Below are 22,569 nucleotides of genomic sequence, written 5' to 3'. Positions count from 1 at the left end.
TTGATTGAGAAGAAAGATGAAAATGAGAAAAAAATAAAAAAGGAGAATCAATAATGGCTGAAAGGAAATAGAGAATATATGAGGGAGAAAAAATATATGAGAGAGTAAAATATATGAGTGAAAATAAAGATGAAAAAGAGAGAAAAATGAAGAATCAACAATGGCCGAAAGGAAATAGATAATATACGAGGGAGAAGAAGGATAGATAAATTTTATGTTGAGAGGAATTTTATTAAGTTCATTAAGGGTATTTTTGGTAAAAAATTTCACCTCACCTTAAATTCTTTGACCAAACGGCCATTTTGGACGGAAGGATTACGAATTTGAATAGAAGAGAAAGTGAGGAACTTAAGTGTTGGGTTGCCAAAATAGAGGGACAGAAGTGTTAATTACGTTAAACCTCAGGAACTAAAAAGTAATTTTCCCTAATTATTATAAAAAATAAAAGATGTCAAAGATGACATATTGGCTCTCAAAACTAAATTTTGCAGTAGTTTTTCATAGACCATAACCAATAAAGTGCCACAAAGTGCTAACCACAGGAGTTTAAGAGAAAAGTAAAGAGGACAGCAAGTAATGAACCAATCCAATTTCCATATTTCTTTCTATTGCATTATCTTTCAGCAAAGTCTTGACTGACTTCGCTATTTTTCCTATAACTAGTACAGTTAACAAATTAATACGTCAATGGACTCGTCACGTCCTACATGATACAGCATTTACAGATAAACAAAAAGCTGGAGGAAAAATGAAAGATCTTAAATCTATTGACAGCAATAAAAGTAGCCTGATTTCGGGTGACGGGCCTGCCAAGGGGAGGGGAGAAAACTGAGAAGAAAGAAACTATGCCTCATGTATTGTGTTATATACCTCATCGCTTAAAGAAATCCATCTATGAATGTCTTTCTGCTGATTAGTCTTTGGAAGATCACGCCTTTGACTAGAAATCAACAATCTTATGATTTAACTGAAGGTAGGTAATGTCTCCTTTAATGTGTACTTCTGGAGATCAGTTGATCCTGATTACCATGTACAATAGTCTTTCAAGAAAGCCCTTGAAGGTGCAGTTGTACCAAAACTGTTTCACAACCTTTCTGTGTCCTTGGAGAAGCAACCTTGTGCTTCTATTTCCCACTTCAAAGGTCAGCTTGATGCCGCATTAGTTTCCTGTGGAATGCTTGCGCTAGTCTTACGCCGAAAACAGAAGAAATGATGCTTCTGATTAAGTATGCTAGGTTGATGCTTGGTGGAGAATCAATTGAAAAAATATGGAGATCTGAGAACTTCTTGCAAGTCAAAGTTGCCTCGCTCTGGGAGAGGAGGAAATTTCAGCGTTGGATATGACGTCTGGAAGTTCTCCAGCAACTGTAAAAAATTATTTGTAGAAGTCAAGAAGATTGAATTAGTAGAAGTGTAAAAATTCGCGATGAACAGATTCATAATTGGAAGGGACAAAAAAAAAAAAAAAAACAACTCAAAACATAGTAAAAAGAAGAAGAAAAACAAAGTTTAAAGTTAAAAAATAAACGATATTAATAAATTTATGCATAGAAATTTTAGCCGTGGTTAACATTGAAGTACATAACAACATTTTCATTGACCAATTTTCATGAGTGACTCCAATGTCAGAAAGGATGGAAAATATTATCACACAAAATATTTTCTCTGAAACAAATGAAGCCTTAATTTACTAGTATAAAAGCAATTTTTAAAATGCAAAAAAAAAAAAAATGTGAGTAAAATTAATTCTCTTCTTTTTCATGTGTTTAAATTTCAAAAGTTTGTGATGTATGCTTTTTGTACCATTGTTTAATAAATGAATCAAATTTTATTAAAAGTACCTTAAATAGAAAATGCAGAAAGAAAGATGTTGATTAAACGATACCATAGATTTTGGTTTTGAACCATCATTACTTTTAGCCAAAGTCAATAAAACTGATTCTTCCAAAGACAAGAAATTTCTCTTTTGAGCCATGTTAAACAAATTTACAGCCGCTAGGTCAAAATAAACTCACATTTTCAAGTATTGGCGTGCTATAAAGCTCCACAAACTTTTCCCTCAGAATTCGATTCATCAAATCCACATCTGACGCATGTGTCCAGAAGGAGTCATGCACACCTGCATAAGTAATACATTTGTTATTTGTTGAAAGACATCAGAACCACAGAAGGTAACAACTAACAGCAATAGTCACTTAGATAATCCAAGTCTCCAAAAATATCAGTACAGAACCAAAAAAATCGTAACCGACTCCAAAATTATGAAAAAATTATTGTCCTTGGGCCTGCAAATTAGAGCTTGTAACTGATCCCTTTTCCTGAGGACCTCACAAAGCATTTATGCGTGAGACAAATCCAAAGCAAAATAGTTGAAGTAAAATTGAATCCAACATATTACATTTTGAAGAAGTTTATCATAAACAACTATGAAACAGATGGAGGCAGTAGCTGACTTTAATGGTGACGTGCACCTTGTTCAAGGAAATCAAAGATTAAGGGTAAACACTGACTAGCAAGATAACGTAACAATTTAATGTCCCAGAGTATATTTCATTCCAGAAATTAGCAAACTTAACAGTATGTATCTGGGTTTTAAATAACAGTATTAGTCACAGTATTAGACAGTACTACCAAGATAACAAAACAAGCTACTGTGTCAATAGCCCATAGTATCATTAGTTCCAGAACTTAGCAAAGTTATCAGTTATGTATCAGGATTTTAATTAACAGTAGTAGTCATAGTATCAAACCAACATCAACTGGCATTATCATAAATCACTATCTGTATATATATATATGAGAAAAATGAGCTCTGAAATAGATTAACACTATGGCCAGATGTTTATCCTAAACTTTTGCCAAGTGGTAACTGGTAAGGCTTCTCCTTTTGGTCTTCCACTCCATTCAAATTCCATAATATGTTAAAATACTTTTTTTTTTTTGCAAAAAAAAAAAAAAAAAAAAAAATACTTGATAACATTTTATTTTTTAAAATAGAAATGCTTACAATTTATTCAGTAACAGAAAAGATGAACCACATACTTAAAAGAAATGGAAAACAACGTAAACCACCAGTTCTGAAATTTTTTATGCTCCAGAAAGGCATTTTCTTCCACTTCTTTTAAAAATTAGACTCATGAATGTGTTCCATTGTATCATAAGACAGACCTGCAAAACGCAAATCAGCATCTCTGCATGCCACAGCAGTCATCATCATGTGTGAACCATCAAGTGAGTGAACAAAATTTGGAGGGAATGCAGTTCTCTGTTTCCTAACCTCTACCTGTTATTCACATTATAATTTTGTTGGCAAGTGCTTGAAATAACAAAAAGGAAGAGAAAGGCTGAAAGCTAAACAACAGAGTAATCTTACCGAGCTACCCTCCCGCTGAAGGGCCAAAACCTGAAGTGAAGTTCTTATCTGCAAAATGAGTTTAGACACTAGGGTCACAAGATATAAAGGTTTAGACTGCAAATCCTGATAGTAACTTTACATCAAATGTAAGTGGCACCGACAACCAGTTTCAACACTGTCGTGAACCCCCCCCCCCCCCCCCCCTTCTCCCTCTCTCTATCTCTGTGATTCAAACAGTAGCAGAAGTGGCAATATTTCAGGTAAAAGGTACATTGGAGCTTCTTTATAAGTGTCATTTCATCTGTAAGAGTAAACTAACAGTAATACCAGAAAATTTCTAGGATTTTTGAAACCAACTCTCCAGCCACCTGGCATGACTTCAGATCCAAGTAAATTCATTACTTTTATCACAAATAAGCTTTTACTTGGGGCAGTCTGCAGGGAGGTTAGATCCTAATGGATTTCCTGTTAAAGTCTCATGACAAAATTCCTATATTTCCTGTTGAAGTCTCATGACAAAATTCCTCTGTTATCCTAATTAATTATCTCAATTTTCTTTTACACTGACAACCAAGCAAAAACACGCACCATCACTTGTGTGGATATTGGACTTTAATCTAAAAAAATGGAACATAAGCTAATTTCGAGAACATTAATGCAAGGCTCATAATAGCATCTTAAGGGTTCAGTTTATTAAATGAGCAAGCTGCATCAGATGTAAATCAGAGACACAATATGTAAAACTCACAAGATGTCGTTCACTCTTATAGTAGGGTTGCAGAACAGGAAGACCTAGAGGAGTTGTCCACCGCACAGGTTGATCTTCTGAAGCAATAACCTGCAATAGTTTCATAGCCCCAAAAAAGTCTCAATCTTGTTTTGTTTGATTTCCATGTGTGATACAATGACACAGAAGCTTACCTTTGCACAATCACCAAGCCAATTCATTATATCACGTGCAGCTTGGAACAATTCTCCCAGAGCAGTCATTGTCACCTATCAAAGAGTTGATTTAAACTTGTTAAACTTCAACCAACAGAGTTGCTAACATTAGGTTGATCCAAACATATATTACTATGACACACGAATACTGCTAATGGCTTCAGATCTCTGTTATGCAATTCCAACAGCAAAGACATAGCTAAAACAACTTGAACATATAATATATTGAATTAGAGAACCTTCAACTACATGGTCAACCTTTTGATGAACTTCTGTAGCAATCAAGTTAAGTTGCCTCTGTTTACTCAACTCGAGATCACTACATGCACAGCCTAATAACTGTTATAAACTTGATTAGATAAAACTACTAAGACTTGTTTATGTAAAACCAATTGGTAAAAGGGATTTAGGATAAAGAAACGATTTCTCAATCTGAAGATAAACCAATTCTCAATTTAATCGCTCAAAATCAATAGTCAATAATCATAAGAAAATAACTGAATATGTAGAAATCCTACACCCTATTTATAAAGGTTTGTACTTTGTAACCCTAATTAAATAGTTAAATTACAGCAGTAGTCGTAAAAGAACTCTTAAAAGAAAAATACTATATATAACAACAAAAATAACTGTCTTAATCCCAAATACTAATAATATTTCCTAAATAATAGAAATAAAATCTTCCTAAATTGACAACAAAAGATTAAATCAAAACAATCCCTAACTTAATCTTCTTCAACTGCACCATTCTCCCCTGGTTGGAGAAAACCCAACCTTGAGTCTTCTAGTGCCGAAGGATCAGGAACCAGATTTGTAGACACAAATTCCTTCTTCAACAATAACAATTAAATAGAAACAAAAAAAGTTCATGGTTTCCTTTGCATCCTTGAAAACATAGAAAATTAATAACAGTTTAAAGTCGAGTGTCTTTTCAAATCACTAGGAGAAAAGAAATCTGAAAATTTTTCAAATTCCATTCCATTTCCATGCCTATGATTTGATTTTCTTTAGTCTCCATATAGCTTGATTATCTTTGTTTACTATAAGTCTATAATAGATCCCTTGTTCTTCTCATCAACTTCAACTTTTTTCTCTAGAAGAGATACTTCAACATGTGTTCATAGAATAATTTTCTCAGGTAAAGGTCCAACAATCATAACTTCAGGTTCTTCAAGCTGAAACTCTTCAAGCTGCTCCTTTTATTCTTTAAGTTGCTCATTTTTTTTCGCCTTAAATCTTTAACTCTTGACAGCTCATCAAATTCTACTCTCAGTTTAAGCATGCTATCAAGTGAGTTCTGTTCAAACCAACTATAATTCTTCCAGTTCTCTTTTCCCAAACTCATAAAATTTGTTGGATACCTCGATATTCTCATTCTCTATCTCATAAAATTTGTAGAATATCCTGATTTCTATAATTAAATCATAATATACATTGAATTGCTAGGATATTTGCTCATAGAATAACCTAGACTAGCTAATTTGGCCTTGCAATAATTGATTCATCTAGTAATTTTCCAATGAAATCTTTCTAGTAATTGATCGTCTTGGGGTCACTCGATGTGAATCCACAAAATAATGTTTCAACTTAGAGAAACATACCTCACTATAAAACACTAATTTCAGCCTTTGGAGTAGTTTCTACCCAAAATTAGCAAAGTGGGGCCGTATCAAATATTTGTTTATGCAGCGGTAATTGGGCCACCAAGTGGTCACGTGGGGAGGCAAGATCTACTGCGATGCTAGCAAGGAGAAAACAGCGAGCTTAGTGGGGTTTCCGGGTGAATTTAACCTGACCCAATTGGGTCTTGCTACAGAGGTTCTGACTGATGACCAGGGAGAGGTTGACAGCTTGCAGTGAAGCTCTGGGAAATATCATGACCCAGGATAAGAACAATTTCGGGTTTGGGTCAAACTCGACGACTTACTTTTCTTCCTTTTTTTTCCCTCTCTTTCCACGGACATTGGATACCTATTCCAACTTATGAAAAAATGTTAATACTGGCAGATCAAGCTCCTGGACGGCCTAAGACATCATAAAGAAGCTGGAATTTTTTCCGGGATTGAAAGACAACTGTTAACAGTCCACCCCTTTGGGTGTACAAAAAATTCACTCACGGGTCAAAAAAAGAAATGCAGCTTCACCACACCTCCACAAGGGCAGTTATCGATGAGGTGGCACTTAGTGGATAAGTGGAGAGTGGCCATGATCACCGTTCTGGAAGTGTTTTGTTATTTGCAATAATTTTTTTATTATTCTATTATGTTGTTTTCTGAAATTTAGGAGGGTGTCCTCCACTACTTTGTTCCAATTTTTCAATTCCTGTTTCATAGAAGATGGTTAAGGTCTCCACTGCTATTTAAACCAACTGCAATAGAATAAAAGACATCAATGAAAATTCCAATATTAAGTTTATACTCAAAATATTGCAGGTTCTCTCTAACGAGCCTGACTTGTTTCTAACATAGGTTGCAAAAAAAAAAATCTGTTTCACATGTTACCAATTCTGGATTGGGTTTCTATCGGCCCATAACTGGATCCTACACAAGGGATGCTACCATTTTGGTATCAAAGCTGGGTGTTATGGGAGATTCCCTTCAACAACAGTTTGATAAAATTTTAGCTTTGTTCCTCAAGGAACAAGCTACCAACAAGGCGAGACAAGAAGAGCTCAATTCCAAATTAGGAATTCTTACTTGAAATGTTGCCAATGTTAAACAAAGAGACACTTCACCTAAGAGTAGTGGTCACAGTAGAGCCACAAAAACACAAGCAGTCGGATCATTAGAGTCTTCGGAAGCGAATGCCTTTGTCCCTAAATTCACAAAGTTAGACTTTCCACGCTTCAATAGTCAGGAAGATCCTTTAGGTTGATTAAACCGTGCCATCAGCAGATTGCTGAAGAAGAAAAGGTGAATTTAGCTTCTTTCCATCTAGAAGGAATTGCACAATTTTGGTTTCTCCAACTATTGAATGATCAACCAGAATTGTGCAATTTCTTAGGGATTAAAGACCTGAGAAAATTGAAGTACTTTTTAGGGATTAAAGTAACACAGTCTAAAACAAGTATTGCAATTTCACAATGAAAATATACATTGGACATATTGGAAGAAACAAGCATGTTAGACCGTAGACATGTGGATACTCTCATGAATCCAAATGTCAAACTGGTTCCTGAACAGGAGGAGCCACTTAAAAATCCTGTTAGATACAGAAAATTAGTTGGCAAGTTCAATTATCTCAATATCACTCGACCAGATATTTCCTTTACTGTAAGTGTGGTTAGTCAATTTCTTCATAGATAAATCAAAGGAGCTCCAGGACAGAGCCTACTCTATGAGGACAAGGGTCACTCTCAAATTGTTTGGCTATTCTGATGCAGATTGGGCATGTTCCCCTTCATATAGACTATCTACTTCAGAATATTGTATTATGATTGAAGGGAATCTTATATCCTGAAAAAGTAAAAAACAGGGTGAGGTGGGTGAGGTTGTAAGATCAAGTGCAGAAACAGAATATCGTGCTATGGCTTTAGCAACATGCAAACTCATTTGATTGAAGCAATTCCTTCAAAAATTGAGATATAACGATACTGGCCAAATGAAGTTGATATGTGATAATCAAGCTGCCCTCCATATTGCATCAAATCTAGTTTTTCATGAGAGGACAAAGCATATAGAGGCAAATTGCCATTTCATTAGGCAAAAATTTGAGTCGGGATGCATTTCTACTAGATTTGTAAACTCAAATGATCAACTAGCTGATGTTTTCACAAAATCTTTTCGAGATTCACGAATCGAGTATATTTGTAACAAGCTTGGAGCATATAACATGTACGCTCCAGTTTGAGGGGGAGTGTTGAGATTCTTCCTGTAAATAGCCTAGATTTGTAGTGATAATTAGGAATATGATTATGTGATATGATTGAGATATAATTAGGCTATAATTAGGGAATTAATTTATTTTCTTACTTAATATATACTTTTGTAAGTAGTATATATACCCTAATTGGCTTGAGGGTAATAATCAAGTATTTTCTCTCAAAACTTCTGCTTTCTTCTTTTCATTATCGGTTTCGGTTAGCGATAGAGATGTCACTTTCACAAGTGCTTTTTGGACGAAACTTTTTCGTTTGTGTGGCACCACTCTTGCATTTAGTTTTGCTTATCATCTCCAATCCGATTGCCAAACGAAAGTGGTTAACCGCACCATTGAAATCTCCATTGTTTCACTAGTAAACACCCCACCAAGTGGATGGATTGGTTATCTTGGGCTGAATATTGTTATAATACTAGTTATCATTCATCCCTCAAGGCCACACTTCACCTTTTGAGGTTGTGTATGGGCTTTTGAGATTGTATATTGGCGACCTGCACTCGTTTGCTTTCCTATCGTCCAGGTAGTTCACACATAGATGTTGTGGATGTGGCTCTTCAATCACGAGATGAGTTGCTTTCTTCCCTCCGGCAAAAATTATTGATAGCTCGGCACAAAATGAAGTCACAATATGATGCTCATCATCGTGATATTTAATTCCAAGTGAGCTGCAAGGTTTTACTCAAATTACAGTCAACTGACTATTGTTGATCGCCGCCATCAAAAGCTGCTGCCCAAATATTGTGGACCATTCTCAGTGCTTCAATGAATTGTATACGTAGCATACAAATTGGCTCTTCCGCCAGATTCTCGATTACATCCGGTGTTACATGTTTCCAGTCTCAAAAATTTTTATGCAAGACAAGATGTGAATGTGTCTCCATTACCTCCTTCCCCACCAGAAATATTTGCATGCCAACCTCTGGCAATTCTGGACTCTCGCACATGAGATGGCTTTTTCAAAGTTCTGGTACATTGGCATCGAGTTTCTTGCGCTTCATGGGAAGAGATCGCTAAATTCCAATAGCAATTTTCCAATTTTGTGCTTGAGGACAAGCACCTCAAAATGAGAGGGAGTAATGTTAACAATCCACACCTTCGGGTGTACAAACGATTCACTCGTGGGTCAAAGAAAGAAATGTAGCTTCACCACAACTCCACAAGGGCAATTATTGATGAGGTGGCACTTAGTGGATAAGTGGAGACCATGATCACCATGCTGGAAGTGTTATGTTATTTGCAATAATTTTTCGGTTATTCTATTATGTTGTTTCCTGAATTTTAAAAGGGTGTCCACTACTTTAATTCAGTTTTTCAATTCATATTTCATAGGAGATGGTTAAGGTCTCCACTGGTATTTAAACCAGCTGCAATCTAATAAAAAACATCAGAGAAACTTCCAATTTTGAGTTTATACTCAAGAGATTACAGGTTCTCTTTAACGAGCCTGAGTTGTTCCCAATATAGGTCACAAAAAGAAATCCGTTTCGCAGGTTACCAATTTTGGATTGGGTTTCCATTGGCCCATCGGATTAGCATTGAACGATCGTCTAGTGCTAAGAAGATGTTTGGTGGAAGGAGAAGGGTGTAGTGAAGGTAGTGTGATGCAAGGTTGGTCTTCAATAAGCTACTCTTTTAGGGTTCTTTATTTTTTACTTTTGTGTAATAAAAAAAAAAAACTAAGGCAACTTTACAGGTTGGCTTCTTTTCTTGTTCTGATACCAAATTGATGAGAAATAAGAGAAAAAAAACAAATGATCATGAGAAATAAACTCTCATGATTAAGAGGAAGAGTAACAAATTCTCAATTTATTTGCCAAAATCAATAGTCAATTATTACAATAAAATCTATAAACATGTAGGCATCCTAAGCACTATCGTAGAGTTTTATAACCCTAATCACACTTGGATTGGCAATCCTAATTAGAGATACTAAAAAAATTAACTTTTTAAAATATAAAATACTATTTAAATAATAATAATGATAATAGTAATAAAATTGCTAAGTAATTAAAATACTACTAATATTTCATTAATAATAGAAATATAATCTTCTTAATGTTAGAATAAAAGATTAAATCAAAACAATCCCTAAATCTAGTCTTCTTGGACTGCATTATTCTCTTATTTTTTCACTTTCTCTATCCCTTCTGTCACCACCACTCTTTCTCTCTCACCTTACAAGCTAATGCCACAAGACAAAAAGGCCAAGTTGTTTCTTGATCCAATCAATAGTTTGCCCCAACAAAGATGTGTTTTTATTGATCAGATACATCAAAAAAAAAAAAAAAAAAAGAAGAGAAGAGGAAGAGGAGAGACATGATGTGATAACTTGTCAATATTGAGAAGACATCCTTTTGAGATTGCTTCAGCTGGTTATTGTGCTCCATATTTGGGCTCAATAGTGGACTATTTTGATTGGTAACTCAAAAACTCAAATATGCTCCTTGATCATTTGGTGCCATTTGCTGATCAAATGGATTCCAAGAAAGTGTGCACCACCACTATCAAAACTATCAGAACTGAACTTGTGATCTGCTGATTGCTGTCTGATGTTTTGAGTGGTTATTTTAGAGGGCCACAGATAGAGTAGAGGAAAAAAAAAAAGAAATGGATGAGAGGGCAAGTAAAGAGATCTATCTGGCATTGTGTCTTATCAATAATAAGTTGGTGGATGTAGTAACAAAATATTGTGGAATAGTATTACCTTTAATTTATTTCTTTAATTCCTGTTAAATTTGGGTCAGGCCTAACTCACCCAAAAGCTAGCTCAAGGGAGGAGTGCCTACGAACCATATAAGGGGCACATTACCCCTTTCCACAACCGATGTGGGATTCAACATATCCCTCACGCTCAAAATTTTATTGGTGCGTGACATATTTATAGTAGGTCCAACATCGGATAGAGAGGCTCTGATACATGTTAAATTTAAGTAAGGTCTAACTCACCCAAAAGCTAGCTCAAGGGAGGAGTGCCTACGACCCATATAAGGGGCACATTACCCATTTCCACAACCGATGTGGGATTCAACATATCTCTCACGCTCAAAATTTTATTGGTGCGTGACATATTTATAGGAGGTCCAACATCGGATAGAGAGGCTCTGATACCATGTTAAATTTGAGTCAGGCCTAACTCACCCCAAAAGCTAGCTCAAGGGGGAAGAGTGCCTATGGCCCATATAAGGTGCATATTACCCCTTTCCACAACCGATGTGGGATTCAACACACTCTCACGCCCAGAATTTTTACTGGTGCGTGACATATTTATGTGAGGTCCAATATCGGATGGGGAGGCTTTGATACCATGTTAAATTTGGGTCAGGCCTAACTTACCCCAAAAGCTAGCTCAGGAGGAGGAGTGCCTATGACCATATAAGGGCACCCTTTCCACAACCGATGTGGGATTCAACAATTTCAATCTTATACTCTACAACAACATGCTTTAAAGTACCAACAACCTAATCTTGTATACCAGGGTGTGATTACTTACTTTAGCAGTATAACAAGCTGCACTAAATAGCAGTCTATCATCTGTAATGTGACCCTTCTCCTCTAATCTTCTTTTTATTTGCTCGCGTGCCCCAACGTAAGTGACACCATATACTGAAGTCATTACTGTTTGCTTAACCAATTTTCGATCCACCTGAAAATTCACAAATATCTGAGTTAGAAAATAAAAAAAATTCCTTAGCAAATATGATATTTAAAACCCAAAAGTAGCAAAAATAAGACCAACCTGATCAATTAAGAGCTTGGCTAATATAGCATTTGGATTGGTAGCAGGGTCCTTACTGCTGTCTCTTTTTATTAATTCATGGACCCTGCCAGAGGAAAAAAAATCTCTTTATTCTCAATTTTATGGATCAAATACATACCAAAAATAGAGAGATTCACATGTAAAGCAAAACATGCATGCACATAGGGGCAGAACCAAAAGTTGAAACCGGTACATAATCAAAAGTGAACCTTATACATACACGCACACACAAACACACTGATAAATATTGTTAAATTTGGACCAAACTTAACTCACCCCAAAAGTTAGTTCAAGAGGGAGGAGTGCCTATGGCCCATATAAGGGACATATTACCCCTTTCCACAACTGATATGAGATTCAGCACACCCTCCTCACACCCATAATTTTTACTGGTGCGTAACATATTTATGGGAAGCCCAACATCGGATGGGGAGACTCTAATACCATGTTAAATTTGGGCCAGACCTAACTCACCCCGAAAGCTAGTTCAAGAGAGAGAAGTGTCTATGGCCCATATAGGGGGCACATTACCCCTTTCCACAACCGATGTGGGATTCAACAAATATATTAGTAATTCGTTAAGCATTTAAAGTACCAATTACAATACACACACACACAAACGATACCCCACTCAAACACTAAGTATTTTTTTTCTAATGGGTATAGAAAAATCATCCCATTTGATAAAAGCATTTACACCAAACAAAAGTTGAAGTAACCAAAAAGAATATCTTGAGATAGCCCATTTCTTGGAGGGGCTAAAATACAATTTTCTTTTCTTTTTGTTGGGGGGGGAGGGGATTCAAATAATTAATAGATCTATTCAAGGATTTTTTTTCTTGGGGGTGGCCCATCCACCCAGCAACATTGTTCTGCCCCTGCATGCACATATAAATAGAGAGACACAGGTGCATACACGCACAATCACACACATATAATTCTGGGAAGATATTCCATAAAATTTTAATATAACTTTAACATCCATAGTGCTTATAATACCTCAAAGCAATTTCTGTATAAACATCAGCGGGTTTTTCTCCAGCAACCAAGTTAACAGCAGCAGCTTCCAGCTGAGAGAACACATTCACCAGGAGAATTACATAAAGACATTATTCATTTCATCAGCCAGGAAAGACAACAGCATTGGAAAATAATAGTCATAAAATAATATAGTATTGCAGTGAGTATATCCATGTTCACCACAAAGCATTGATCTGTGAGCTAGGATGCTAGGCCCAGGAATCAGGAATATATGATTAACTATGTTATGAATGGCATGCCTTAAGACACCAAGTAGTGGAATGGTTAAGCAATATACAGTTTACAAGAAGAAACAAGGCAGTCCCCTTATTAAAAGAGGCTCCTCTCACTGTATAAATAAAAAATAAGGGAGAGACCTTTACCCAATATTATAAGAGAGGCCATGAAATAATAAGATGGACTTGTAATCTTATGGCCATACTCCAGAGAGAAGGACCTTCAGCTAAAGACATGAAGATCAATTTTACATTTAAATTATAATCGAGCACTACAAGTATATTAGTTTTATGAAATTTCTGGATGTTGAAACTGTAAACCCTATTTGAATAGTTCAAGATTTTCTAAAACCAAGCATTGTTATTCTTCACAGCCAGGTATTTTTATTCTTCACAGTTACACCTTGCTAAAGAGACCTTTTCCTTTTCTTTTCCTTTCCTTCCTAAGCAAAATCCACGCCATGCAATAGCACATTGCCGTGGCAGTAATAAATAAAAGCTGGAAAACATTTTGTCATACAAAATGGTAACCTGAAAACTACTAGGTCTTTGACATAATTTCAAAGGATTGCCCAAATTAGATCAACAAATTCCCTATTATGTCATGCTGCAAAGAAAAAAGGTTGATTTGTCTGCTAAATCCAATTGATACCCCCATAAGTGAACCAGCACTCTAATAACGAGATGAGAACACTGAAATAAAGGGAGCTTTTTTTTTCTTCGCCATAAAATAAAGAGAGCTTCAACATCAAATAATTTGCACCAGTTGAATTTTCCACAATAACAGCAAAACAAGGAACATAGAAAACATATTCAAGGAAACAATGTATGATTAATAAAACGTTAAGCGAAAACTAAATAATCTACATGTGAAACAGAAGAACATACACTGTTTCTTCCCAAGGCTGCATAATGCTGCAAACCGTTGCATGATCCATCCTATTTAAAAAGATTAAGAAAAAAAAAAGGTGAGAGAGAATCAACTTAACATTGTTATCATTATAGGTTCGTTGCAGTAAAAATGCCTTTGAAGGTAAAGATGTAGAAGGAATGAGATTCAGGCACATGCATGCAACTTCCTAGTAAAATGGAACAAGTACTTGTATTAATAAGCCATGATTACACATTTTGTTAGAACCTCCCACAGAATCCAGCACTATAGAGAAGAAAATCACAACCAAGAAGCACACATCGAGTTATATGATTAACACCAATATACAAGTTCACAAGGTGAATATCCATTCCAAATGAATGAACAAATGCCCTACCAATGCAAAGAAATCTCAATTTTCTTGCAGAATTATGAGTAATGCAGCAGTTTACTTCTATTTCTATATGAAGCACCTTACACTATTAAGTGAAATAATATCAACAGCCTGCAGTGCCCATACTTGGTGTTTGTTAATCACCACCAAAAGGAAATCCTTTCTAAAGGGGCAAGGAGTTAGAAATTAGTAATAATATTTTGAGAAATCCGACACATATAAAACTGGGAAGGGAGGGGGAAATAATGGAATAGACAAAAGTATATAGTTGAATTTGATAACAAATAAATCTGCCTCCGATTTTGATTGGCTAAATAAAAAATAAGATAGGAATTTATTATTATTTAAAAAACATTTAAATTGATTAGTCAGCATATTATTCTGTTTAAGTCCAAATTCTGTTCTATTAAGGAATATAATTCTATAAGTTAACTAAAGTCTAAAGATCACTTTCTTCTCTTACTAAAAATAGGTAAATTTTGATATATTTTAATTACAAAATTTAAAGGGAGAAAAACATGGGACCAAACTATACTAAAATTTCCAACAGCTAAAGACCACTTTTTTACCTAATAAATGAACATTATATATAAAAGTGAGTGGGGGTTCAACTTGCAAACAGAAAAACACACCCATATATTTATGTTATTTACAACTTATAAATTCTAAAGCTACTCAATTTTTAAAAGATGTTTGTAAAAAATAATTAAAATAATGTGGACACACGTGTCTTAAAAAGCTAGTCACATTACACCATTAAAGTGGATCAATGAGATAGCCAAAAGGACATAGTTATTTTGTATTATGACAATAAATAACTAAATTTAATTGGCTATTATAAATCAATACATTTCAAGTAAAATAAGAACAGAAAACTATTAGTTCTAAAACATCAAGATAAAAACCAAGCAATAAAACTGAAGCTGTTTTAACAATAACTTTCGTGAGAAATAATAAATTTCATTTATAAAATTAACACATTCGTATTCTGATACTGTATTTATATTTTTTATTCATAATATTTTAATTGACTAAAGTAACATATCTTATTAATTTTATATACTTATAACTTTTTATTTAAATAATTATTAATTTTATAATCAAAATAGTCCATCTTAATTTGTTCTAATTAATTTTTTTGTGTAAATTGTAAAATTTAAAAAGTGAATGATGTTTTGGTATTGTATAACCAAGTAACCAACAGTATTCATTGAAGCTGGTTTCTATAAGGAGTTAAGGACACACTATTTGGAATTTATTATTGAAAATAACTATTTAACCTATAATTGACATTACCTATTTTTTAATTTACATTACATAATTTATATTAAACTGAATTATACCTTATGCTTAAGGTGATTATGGATTAAAAAGTATTTATAATTGGTTAAAAGCCCAATTATATTTGTTGAATGCCACATCGGAGTCATATGCCCCTTATAAGGGCCTTAGCCGCTCCTCCCCTTGAACTAACTTTTGGAGTGAGTCAAGTCTCGGCCAAATTTAACAAATTTAACATTGTATCAGTCTCCCTACCGATACTGAACCTCCCATAAATATATCACACTCCAGTGTAGTTCCAGTGTAGTTCTAGGTGCGAAGGGATGTGTTAAATCCACATCGGTTTCCTTAGCCGCTCCTCCACTTGAACTCATTTTTGGGGTGAGTTAAGTCTCGCCCAAATTTAACAAATTTAACATTGTATCAATCTCCTTGCCAATATTGAGCCTCCCATAAATATATCACACTCCAGTATAGTTCCAGTGTAGTTCCATTGTAATTCTAGATGCGAAGGGATGTGCTAAATCCACATCGATTTGGAACAGGATAACGTGTCCCTTACAAGGGTCTTATCCACTCCTCCCTTGAGTTATTTTTAGAATTAGTTTTTGGGTCAATTAGACGTAGTCCAAATTTAACAACATTCCAAAAATCAAAGGATTAGATTTTTTAAGTTCTCTATGCTAAAGTTAATTATTATCAAATAGGAAAGAGCAACGAGTTAAAAAATGCAAGCAAATAAAAGAATTGAGAATTATATTACAAACAAGATTATTGTATAAATCACTAATTAGCAATGATGAAGATGCCCGTGCAATGCACATGCTAATAAAACTAGTTATCTTAAAATGGGCCATACAAGTGGAACGGCTACATGTATGCTCCCATAAATCTTTATTTTCATTCAATGTGTATTGAATTCTGTTGATTAGAAATCTGAAGCAGCTGTCTCAAAACAAATTTCCTAAGCTTCTTCAGTTCAATTAATTATGTCTTGCAGGAGTTATTGCATACTAGTTCAAACCTTAAACTCCTACTTTCCCATGAGTTCAAGTATGTTGGAATAAACAAGAACAATTAGTGTTTGATATTATGCAATCATACATTCTTTCATGCCCTTAAAAAAAGATGAGGTGCGATTCTGATGTATCTTTCCTATATTAAGAACAATATAAGATTCATCTAAATTTACTTTAGTCAAGAAGAAATGTTACTTAAGCCATGAACTGAGCTTTCCATCAAGTTCTTACAAATTCAAGATCACCTTGATAGCAGTAATTGGTTCAAAAAGTGAAGAAAAGAAAGGTCTAATATCCACAAAGGGAAAGATGCCAGAGAAATAACCTTGGAATTCCTTTGAGAAGATATTTCCAACACATATCTTAATATATAAAAATACCAACAAGGACAAATAATATCTACTTATTTCATTTTCCCCATTTTAAACAAGTTGTTAGGAAAATGATCCACATAGTTAATTGGCTTGGGATTGAGATTTGAGTAAATTGACTGAAAGTCAATAGGACTTTACTTTCTGTTTGTAAAACATGCAGGTTTCTTTTTCTGCCATATAATGCTCTTGATGAAGTGCTTACCTGATGGATTGGCAGGTGAGAGATGACAGTATGAGGTGATGAGCTCTTTAAGGCTTCCGATAGATTAATACAAGCTGCTAAGCACTGGAAAGGATCTTCAGCTGTTAGCCACCAACATTGTCCATGGACGGGGTTTTCTGCTGAATCAAATATGTCATCCAAGTGATTTTCCACAAAAGCTAGGCGCCCTTCATGAGACAGTTTTTCAACCCCTCCAGAATACAGGTTTGCCAAATGTATCTTCAGCCAGTGTAACCCAGACTTCCCCAATGGTCGTCCTTCTGCAAATTCAAGAATTCCTCGACAAAGATCAGAACTCAGATGAGTCAAATGTGGATGCATAGGGTATGCACGTCCTCGAAAATCAAGATTGTGAGGATAATAAAAGCCCTCCTCATCTTTCAGTTTTCGTGCCACCTGCATTGAAATGAGTTTTTTTTTTTCAAAAAAAAAAAATCCAAAGCATGAAATGTGGGCCTACGCATGAAAACTATCAGGCAAGCCATTCTAAGAAATGCAACGTGGTGAAATTGCTACAGTTAAGTGAACTTGTAGCATCTATGGAATATTATTACATGATAAGCTAAGCTATATTAGCACATAGATGGACCATCTCATTTTAACTCAGGAATTCAATTCAAACAACTGCTCAATGTTGAACCAATAGAAAATTGTTAATCTGAAAACTAAAAGAATAGAGATCTTACAGAAAGCTTCAGTTCAGTGTCACATCGCTGAGAATGCCTTTCCCGGTTTATCTTTTTCGCCTTCCTCATACTCCACCTCCACTGCTGAATCTCAGTTAAGTCCTCTGAAAGTGGTTTCTCTGGTACTGGAATCTAAAGCCCAGTGGAAATGAAGATATTCAGGAAAAATGGATCAAGCATATGGCAAGATGGAGCAGTCTAATGTAGAATTAAAATAAAAAGAAAAAAAAAATCCTATAGCTATGTCAAGTTGTAGAAAGGCCAAACAACTACACTTAAACTGACGGGCTCATTTTTACAAAGGGGATTTGACTAAATAACAATTTGCTAGCAGTGTATCTCAAATGCAAGTCTTACACAAGGCAGAGGATCAAACTAAAGAAAATTGGTTTCAAAAAAAATTCTAAATCCATTAAGATATGTGGCTGCTGACAGATGCCCCAACATCTGAAGTACTGCTGTTAGTAGTTATATAAAAACAGTAATTCACATAAAATTGCTTCAAAGATGTGATAGTCATGCTGGACTCACATCTGCACGGTCAACCAAGCCAGCTACATTGCCTCCCCTTGCCCATATGCTTTCCACCACATTAAGTACTCTTCTGTTCACCCTCCATTTTGTGTTTCCAAGTGTATCGAGGGCCTGTCCACATGCCATTTCAGAACCACATAAAATCATACTTCATTCATCCATGCACAAAAATTAGTCAAAGATTAAACAAAAGTAGCAACAAATTCCATTTTATAACCGAAGGATATAACTACGAGGAAATCTAAAAACAGCAAACCTTAAATCTGATAAGTTTGATATTGTGAACATTTGAGGATTAGTGTTTCATACGCATAGACTAACCATTTAACGAGAATGTTAACAGATATAGATTTTTATTGTCTTCTATGACTCTGTTTTCTGTTAATAGATGTGATTTCAGACAACTTCTGAATTTTGTTAATGTTAAATATTTTATACTTGAGATCTATGAAATTGATAATTATGTTCTAAATTAATTTTAAAGTGTCCTTTGATCCACATTAACCATGTTAATACTGTTAAAATTAAACATATCAGTAGTTATATAACCTATTATATAAATATGTTTATTTTTTCTGCGTCATTTTAAAATTTAAACTGTGATAACTTGCATGGTTCAATTGTGCCATATACTGCCGTGTTAAATTTAACAGGATTTGTTAATTTAAATAGGTTAAATTTAACAGGACCTTGTTGTGTTAGCAGTGTTGTTTGAGTTAATACAATCAATACCAGAAGTTGTTATTACGTAACATGATGTGATTGCCATTACTAAGTACTAACTAAAACATATGATACAAGGATCAGATAAGGAATGAGTACACAATAGAAGACCGGAAGTAGCACCTAAAGGGAAAAAAAAAAAGTAAAAAAGTTGAGAAAGGGGCAATTGAGGTGGTTTAGACATGTTTACGAATAAATGGACCCATTCAAATGGAGCATATCAAAGTTACAGGAAAGAAGAGAAAGGGTAGACTTGGGATGACTTACAAGCAACACCATTTAAAAAAGATTTAATAACACTAGACCTTTTTGTGCGAATTTGGCCCTAAACTGAGTAAAATGAAGGAATATAGTTCATAGAGTCAATCCAAACTTGAATATTAAAGCTTGGATAGGTTGAGCTGAGCATCACTTGTTCATTCAACCTCTTTTTTTGCCTTGCAACAATTAGAGAGTAGGCTTGAGTTGACACCTCCGCTTTAACTTACAAAATAAACTTTATCCCCTGTTTTAATTTTTAAATCATCAGCACGTAAGAGAAGGTGAAAAATGCTTCTGGTACATTTACCAAAAGTTTGCATAGTTTAGCGTGAAAAAGGTATCCAAATTCTATGGCCTCTAAAACCACAAGGGAAAAATAAAAAAAGCAGACAACCAAAAAAACAAAACAGATTGGACCTCATATACTTTCTGCATGTTTTTTGCAGGAACCCTCCTAAGGGCATCTTGTTGCTTCCTAGATCCATGAGTACGCATGATATAGGAAGGCAAGAAAAAGTGTCCACCCTTGTCATACCTGCAAGTAGTTGCAAACATATTATATTTCTATGATACAAGTTCCAAATAACTTCAAAACAACAGAGAATATCCCATTGGTATGCAAATTCTTTTTAAACAAAACAGGAAAAATGATCTAATTCATAATTTAAACAAATTTAACTAAATATGCAACATATCAAATTATCAATACTTCCAACACCTAAAATACCAGACAATTCATAGTTGGCATACTAATTACAAACATAAATTAAGAAATAGAAACATTTAAATTGGACTATTATGCTTAATTAAAAATTGAAAAAGAAATCCAAAATAAAAAAATTAATACCAAAAAGAGCTTGTGGAAATCATGTTTTGAATAAGTGTGCTGAATGCCTATATTTATACATAAGTGAAGGAAAAAACAGAGATGTGTTATCTTTATATTCCAAAAGCTGAGTGTCCAAAGTAAAAGCTTAACCCTTCTGTCCAGGACAAAATTTATGGGAGGACAAAAAGTGATGAGGAGAAAGTGAGGGACAAAACAACAAGGTGAGAGATTTTGTATTTTCCACATGTTGCTTGGATTAGGATGAAAATGCAGGAAGATGATATGAAAGGAATGGATCATTTCAAATACACTGTGTGGGTTGTCATTAAACATCCTCCTTATGTTTAATACTTGATTCTTGATATTATGAGTCATAGTTAGTCATAAGATTGTTATTCCTATTATTCCGGAAATGGTCGTTTGTATACTAGAAGTATATAAGAAGGTTATTTGATGAATAAACTAGTGTGAGCATAAGAGAGAGTTTTTTTCCATCTAGGTGATTCCATCTTAGAAAAGGAATCCTTGTCAGTCTATGAAAAGGAATTGCTCGCCTTTACTTATTGTTTCTAAATGGAGACACCACCTTGAACAAGGGCAGTTCATAAAGACTGACCTTGAAAGCATTAAATTCTTGCTGAAGCAGAGACTTCATACTAACTCACAGCAGAAGGGTCTCTCCAAATTGCTTGGGCTGGATTATAAAATTTGATACAATAAGGCATTGGACAATAAGGTAGCTGATGCTCTCTCTAGAAGGCCTGAGGGGGAAATTTCTCTTTGCTGACTGTCAGTTGTCAGCTGCACTCCTTGCATTCTGCTGTTACTCCTACATGGACATCTTACTTGATTTCTAGTTATGATCAAGATGAGAAACTTTTAGATCTTGTTAAGTATTTATTCATTCACTCTGATGCTCGTCCAGGTTATACGCTTAAGAATGGGTTGCTCCTTTATGAAGGAAGAATGGTTGTTAGGACTTCAACCAATCTTAGGAGCTAGCTGGTGCAACAATATCTTGATTCTCCTATAAGAGGTCATTCTGGCATGCATGCTACATATGCTGGACTTAAGAAACACTTTTATTGGGTTGGCATGTTGAAAGACGTGATGGCATGGATACAAAATTGTTATAAGTGTGTCAGGTGCAAATCTGAGCACTATGCATATCCTGGCTTGTTGCAACCATTGGCTAATGCAACTTAAGCTTGGAAACAAATTTCCATGGACTGGTTGAGAGTTTGCTTAATAATCCAGAGGGAAGTACACAATTTTGGTTGTGTTGTGTTGCTTTATCAAATATGCACATTTTTTACCCTTAGTGCACCCTTTTTCAGCCTCTGGTGTTGCTAAGATTTTCCTAGACAATGTGGTTAAATTGCACGGGGTACCACAGATTATAGTCTCTGACAGAGACAAGGTTTTCACTAATCTCTTTTGGGAGGAGCTATTCAAAAGTTTGGGCACTAGTCTGGCATTTAGTACTGCTTATCATCATCAATCTGATGAGGAGACTAAGAGATTGAACCAGAAACTAGAAGCTTATTTAAGGTGCATGGAACATCTCCAACCTTCCACTTGGGCTACTTGGATTGCTTTTGTTGAATGGTGGTATAATATTTCTCATCATAGTACTATTCTGGGTATTCTCCTCCACAACTACCAGTTATAGCACCTAAGCAGACCGGTAGGATCTGCTTGAGGACTTTCCTACTACCAGGCAACATGTCATTCAGATGTTGAAAGAGACTTTACAGCTGGCCCAAAATAGAATGAAACAGCAGGCTAACAAGCACAGGACTGAGAGAAAATTTGGAGTAGGTGATCTATTTGAAGTTACAGCCATATAGACAGAGTTCCCCGGCTCTAAGGCATAATTAGAAACTTCTTGCCAGAGATTATGGACCTTATGAAGTTCTTGCCAAGTTTGGAAAGGTGGCCTATAGACTGGAGTTACCTTCAAACTTCTCCATCCATCAAGTGTTCCATGTGTCCTTACTGAAGAATAAGCTGGGCAATCATGTGACTCTTTTATGGTCTCAGGTTGCGGATGCATCATGGGATGATTGATAGGGAAGGAACTCGTTAGAGGGAGCTCTTAATACCTCAAGACTCAAAAGGAGAGAGTCTCAATCTCACAATTTTTAAAATAAATCTGCTTATTTATATTGAATAAAATAAACTC

General features: G+C 35.0%; 1 protein-coding gene across 5 annotated transcripts in view; it reads right to left on the bottom strand.

Moving 5' to 3' along the window:
* Nucleotides 1-574: 574 nt before the first annotated feature.
* LOC110631205 (DNA-directed RNA polymerase 3B, chloroplastic) overlaps nucleotides 575-22,569 on the bottom strand; it is a 28,226-nt gene continuing 6,231 nt past the window's right edge. The window contains exons 6-19 of one of the 5 annotated variants that reach the window (XM_021778948.2): nucleotides 19,973-20,090; nucleotides 18,569-18,682; nucleotides 18,038-18,169; nucleotides 17,331-17,747; nucleotides 14,078-14,128; nucleotides 12,933-13,003; nucleotides 11,913-11,997; nucleotides 11,667-11,837; nucleotides 4,277-4,351; nucleotides 4,104-4,193; nucleotides 3,374-3,421; nucleotides 3,169-3,283; nucleotides 2,016-2,119; nucleotides 575-1,365 (exon numbers count right to left, since the gene is read on the bottom strand). In XM_021778948.2, coding sequence (XP_021634640.1) covers nucleotides 1,255-1,365; nucleotides 2,016-2,119; nucleotides 3,169-3,283; nucleotides 3,374-3,421; nucleotides 4,104-4,193; nucleotides 4,277-4,351; nucleotides 11,667-11,837; nucleotides 11,913-11,997; nucleotides 12,933-13,003; nucleotides 14,078-14,128; nucleotides 17,331-17,747; nucleotides 18,038-18,169; nucleotides 18,569-18,682; nucleotides 19,973-20,090 — 1,702 coding nt within the window. In that variant the 3' untranslated portion in view covers nucleotides 575-1,254. Of the gene's footprint in view, nucleotides 1,366-2,015; nucleotides 2,120-3,042; nucleotides 3,284-3,373; nucleotides 3,422-4,103; nucleotides 4,194-4,276; nucleotides 4,352-7,043; nucleotides 7,312-11,666; nucleotides 11,838-11,912; nucleotides 11,998-12,932; nucleotides 13,004-14,077; nucleotides 14,129-17,330; nucleotides 17,748-18,037; nucleotides 18,170-18,568; nucleotides 18,683-19,972; nucleotides 20,091-22,569 lie in introns of those variants that run through there. The other 4 variants (XM_021778950.2, XR_006348440.1, XR_006348441.1 and 1 more) reach the window with 4 other exon arrangements.

Source organism: Manihot esculenta, chromosome 14, assembly GCF_001659605.2.
Source record: "Manihot esculenta cultivar AM560-2 chromosome 14, M.esculenta_v8, whole genome shotgun sequence".
NCBI lineage: Eukaryota > Viridiplantae > Streptophyta > Magnoliopsida > Malpighiales > Euphorbiaceae > Manihot > Manihot esculenta.
This window is presented reverse-complemented; position numbering and strand designations above follow the sequence as displayed.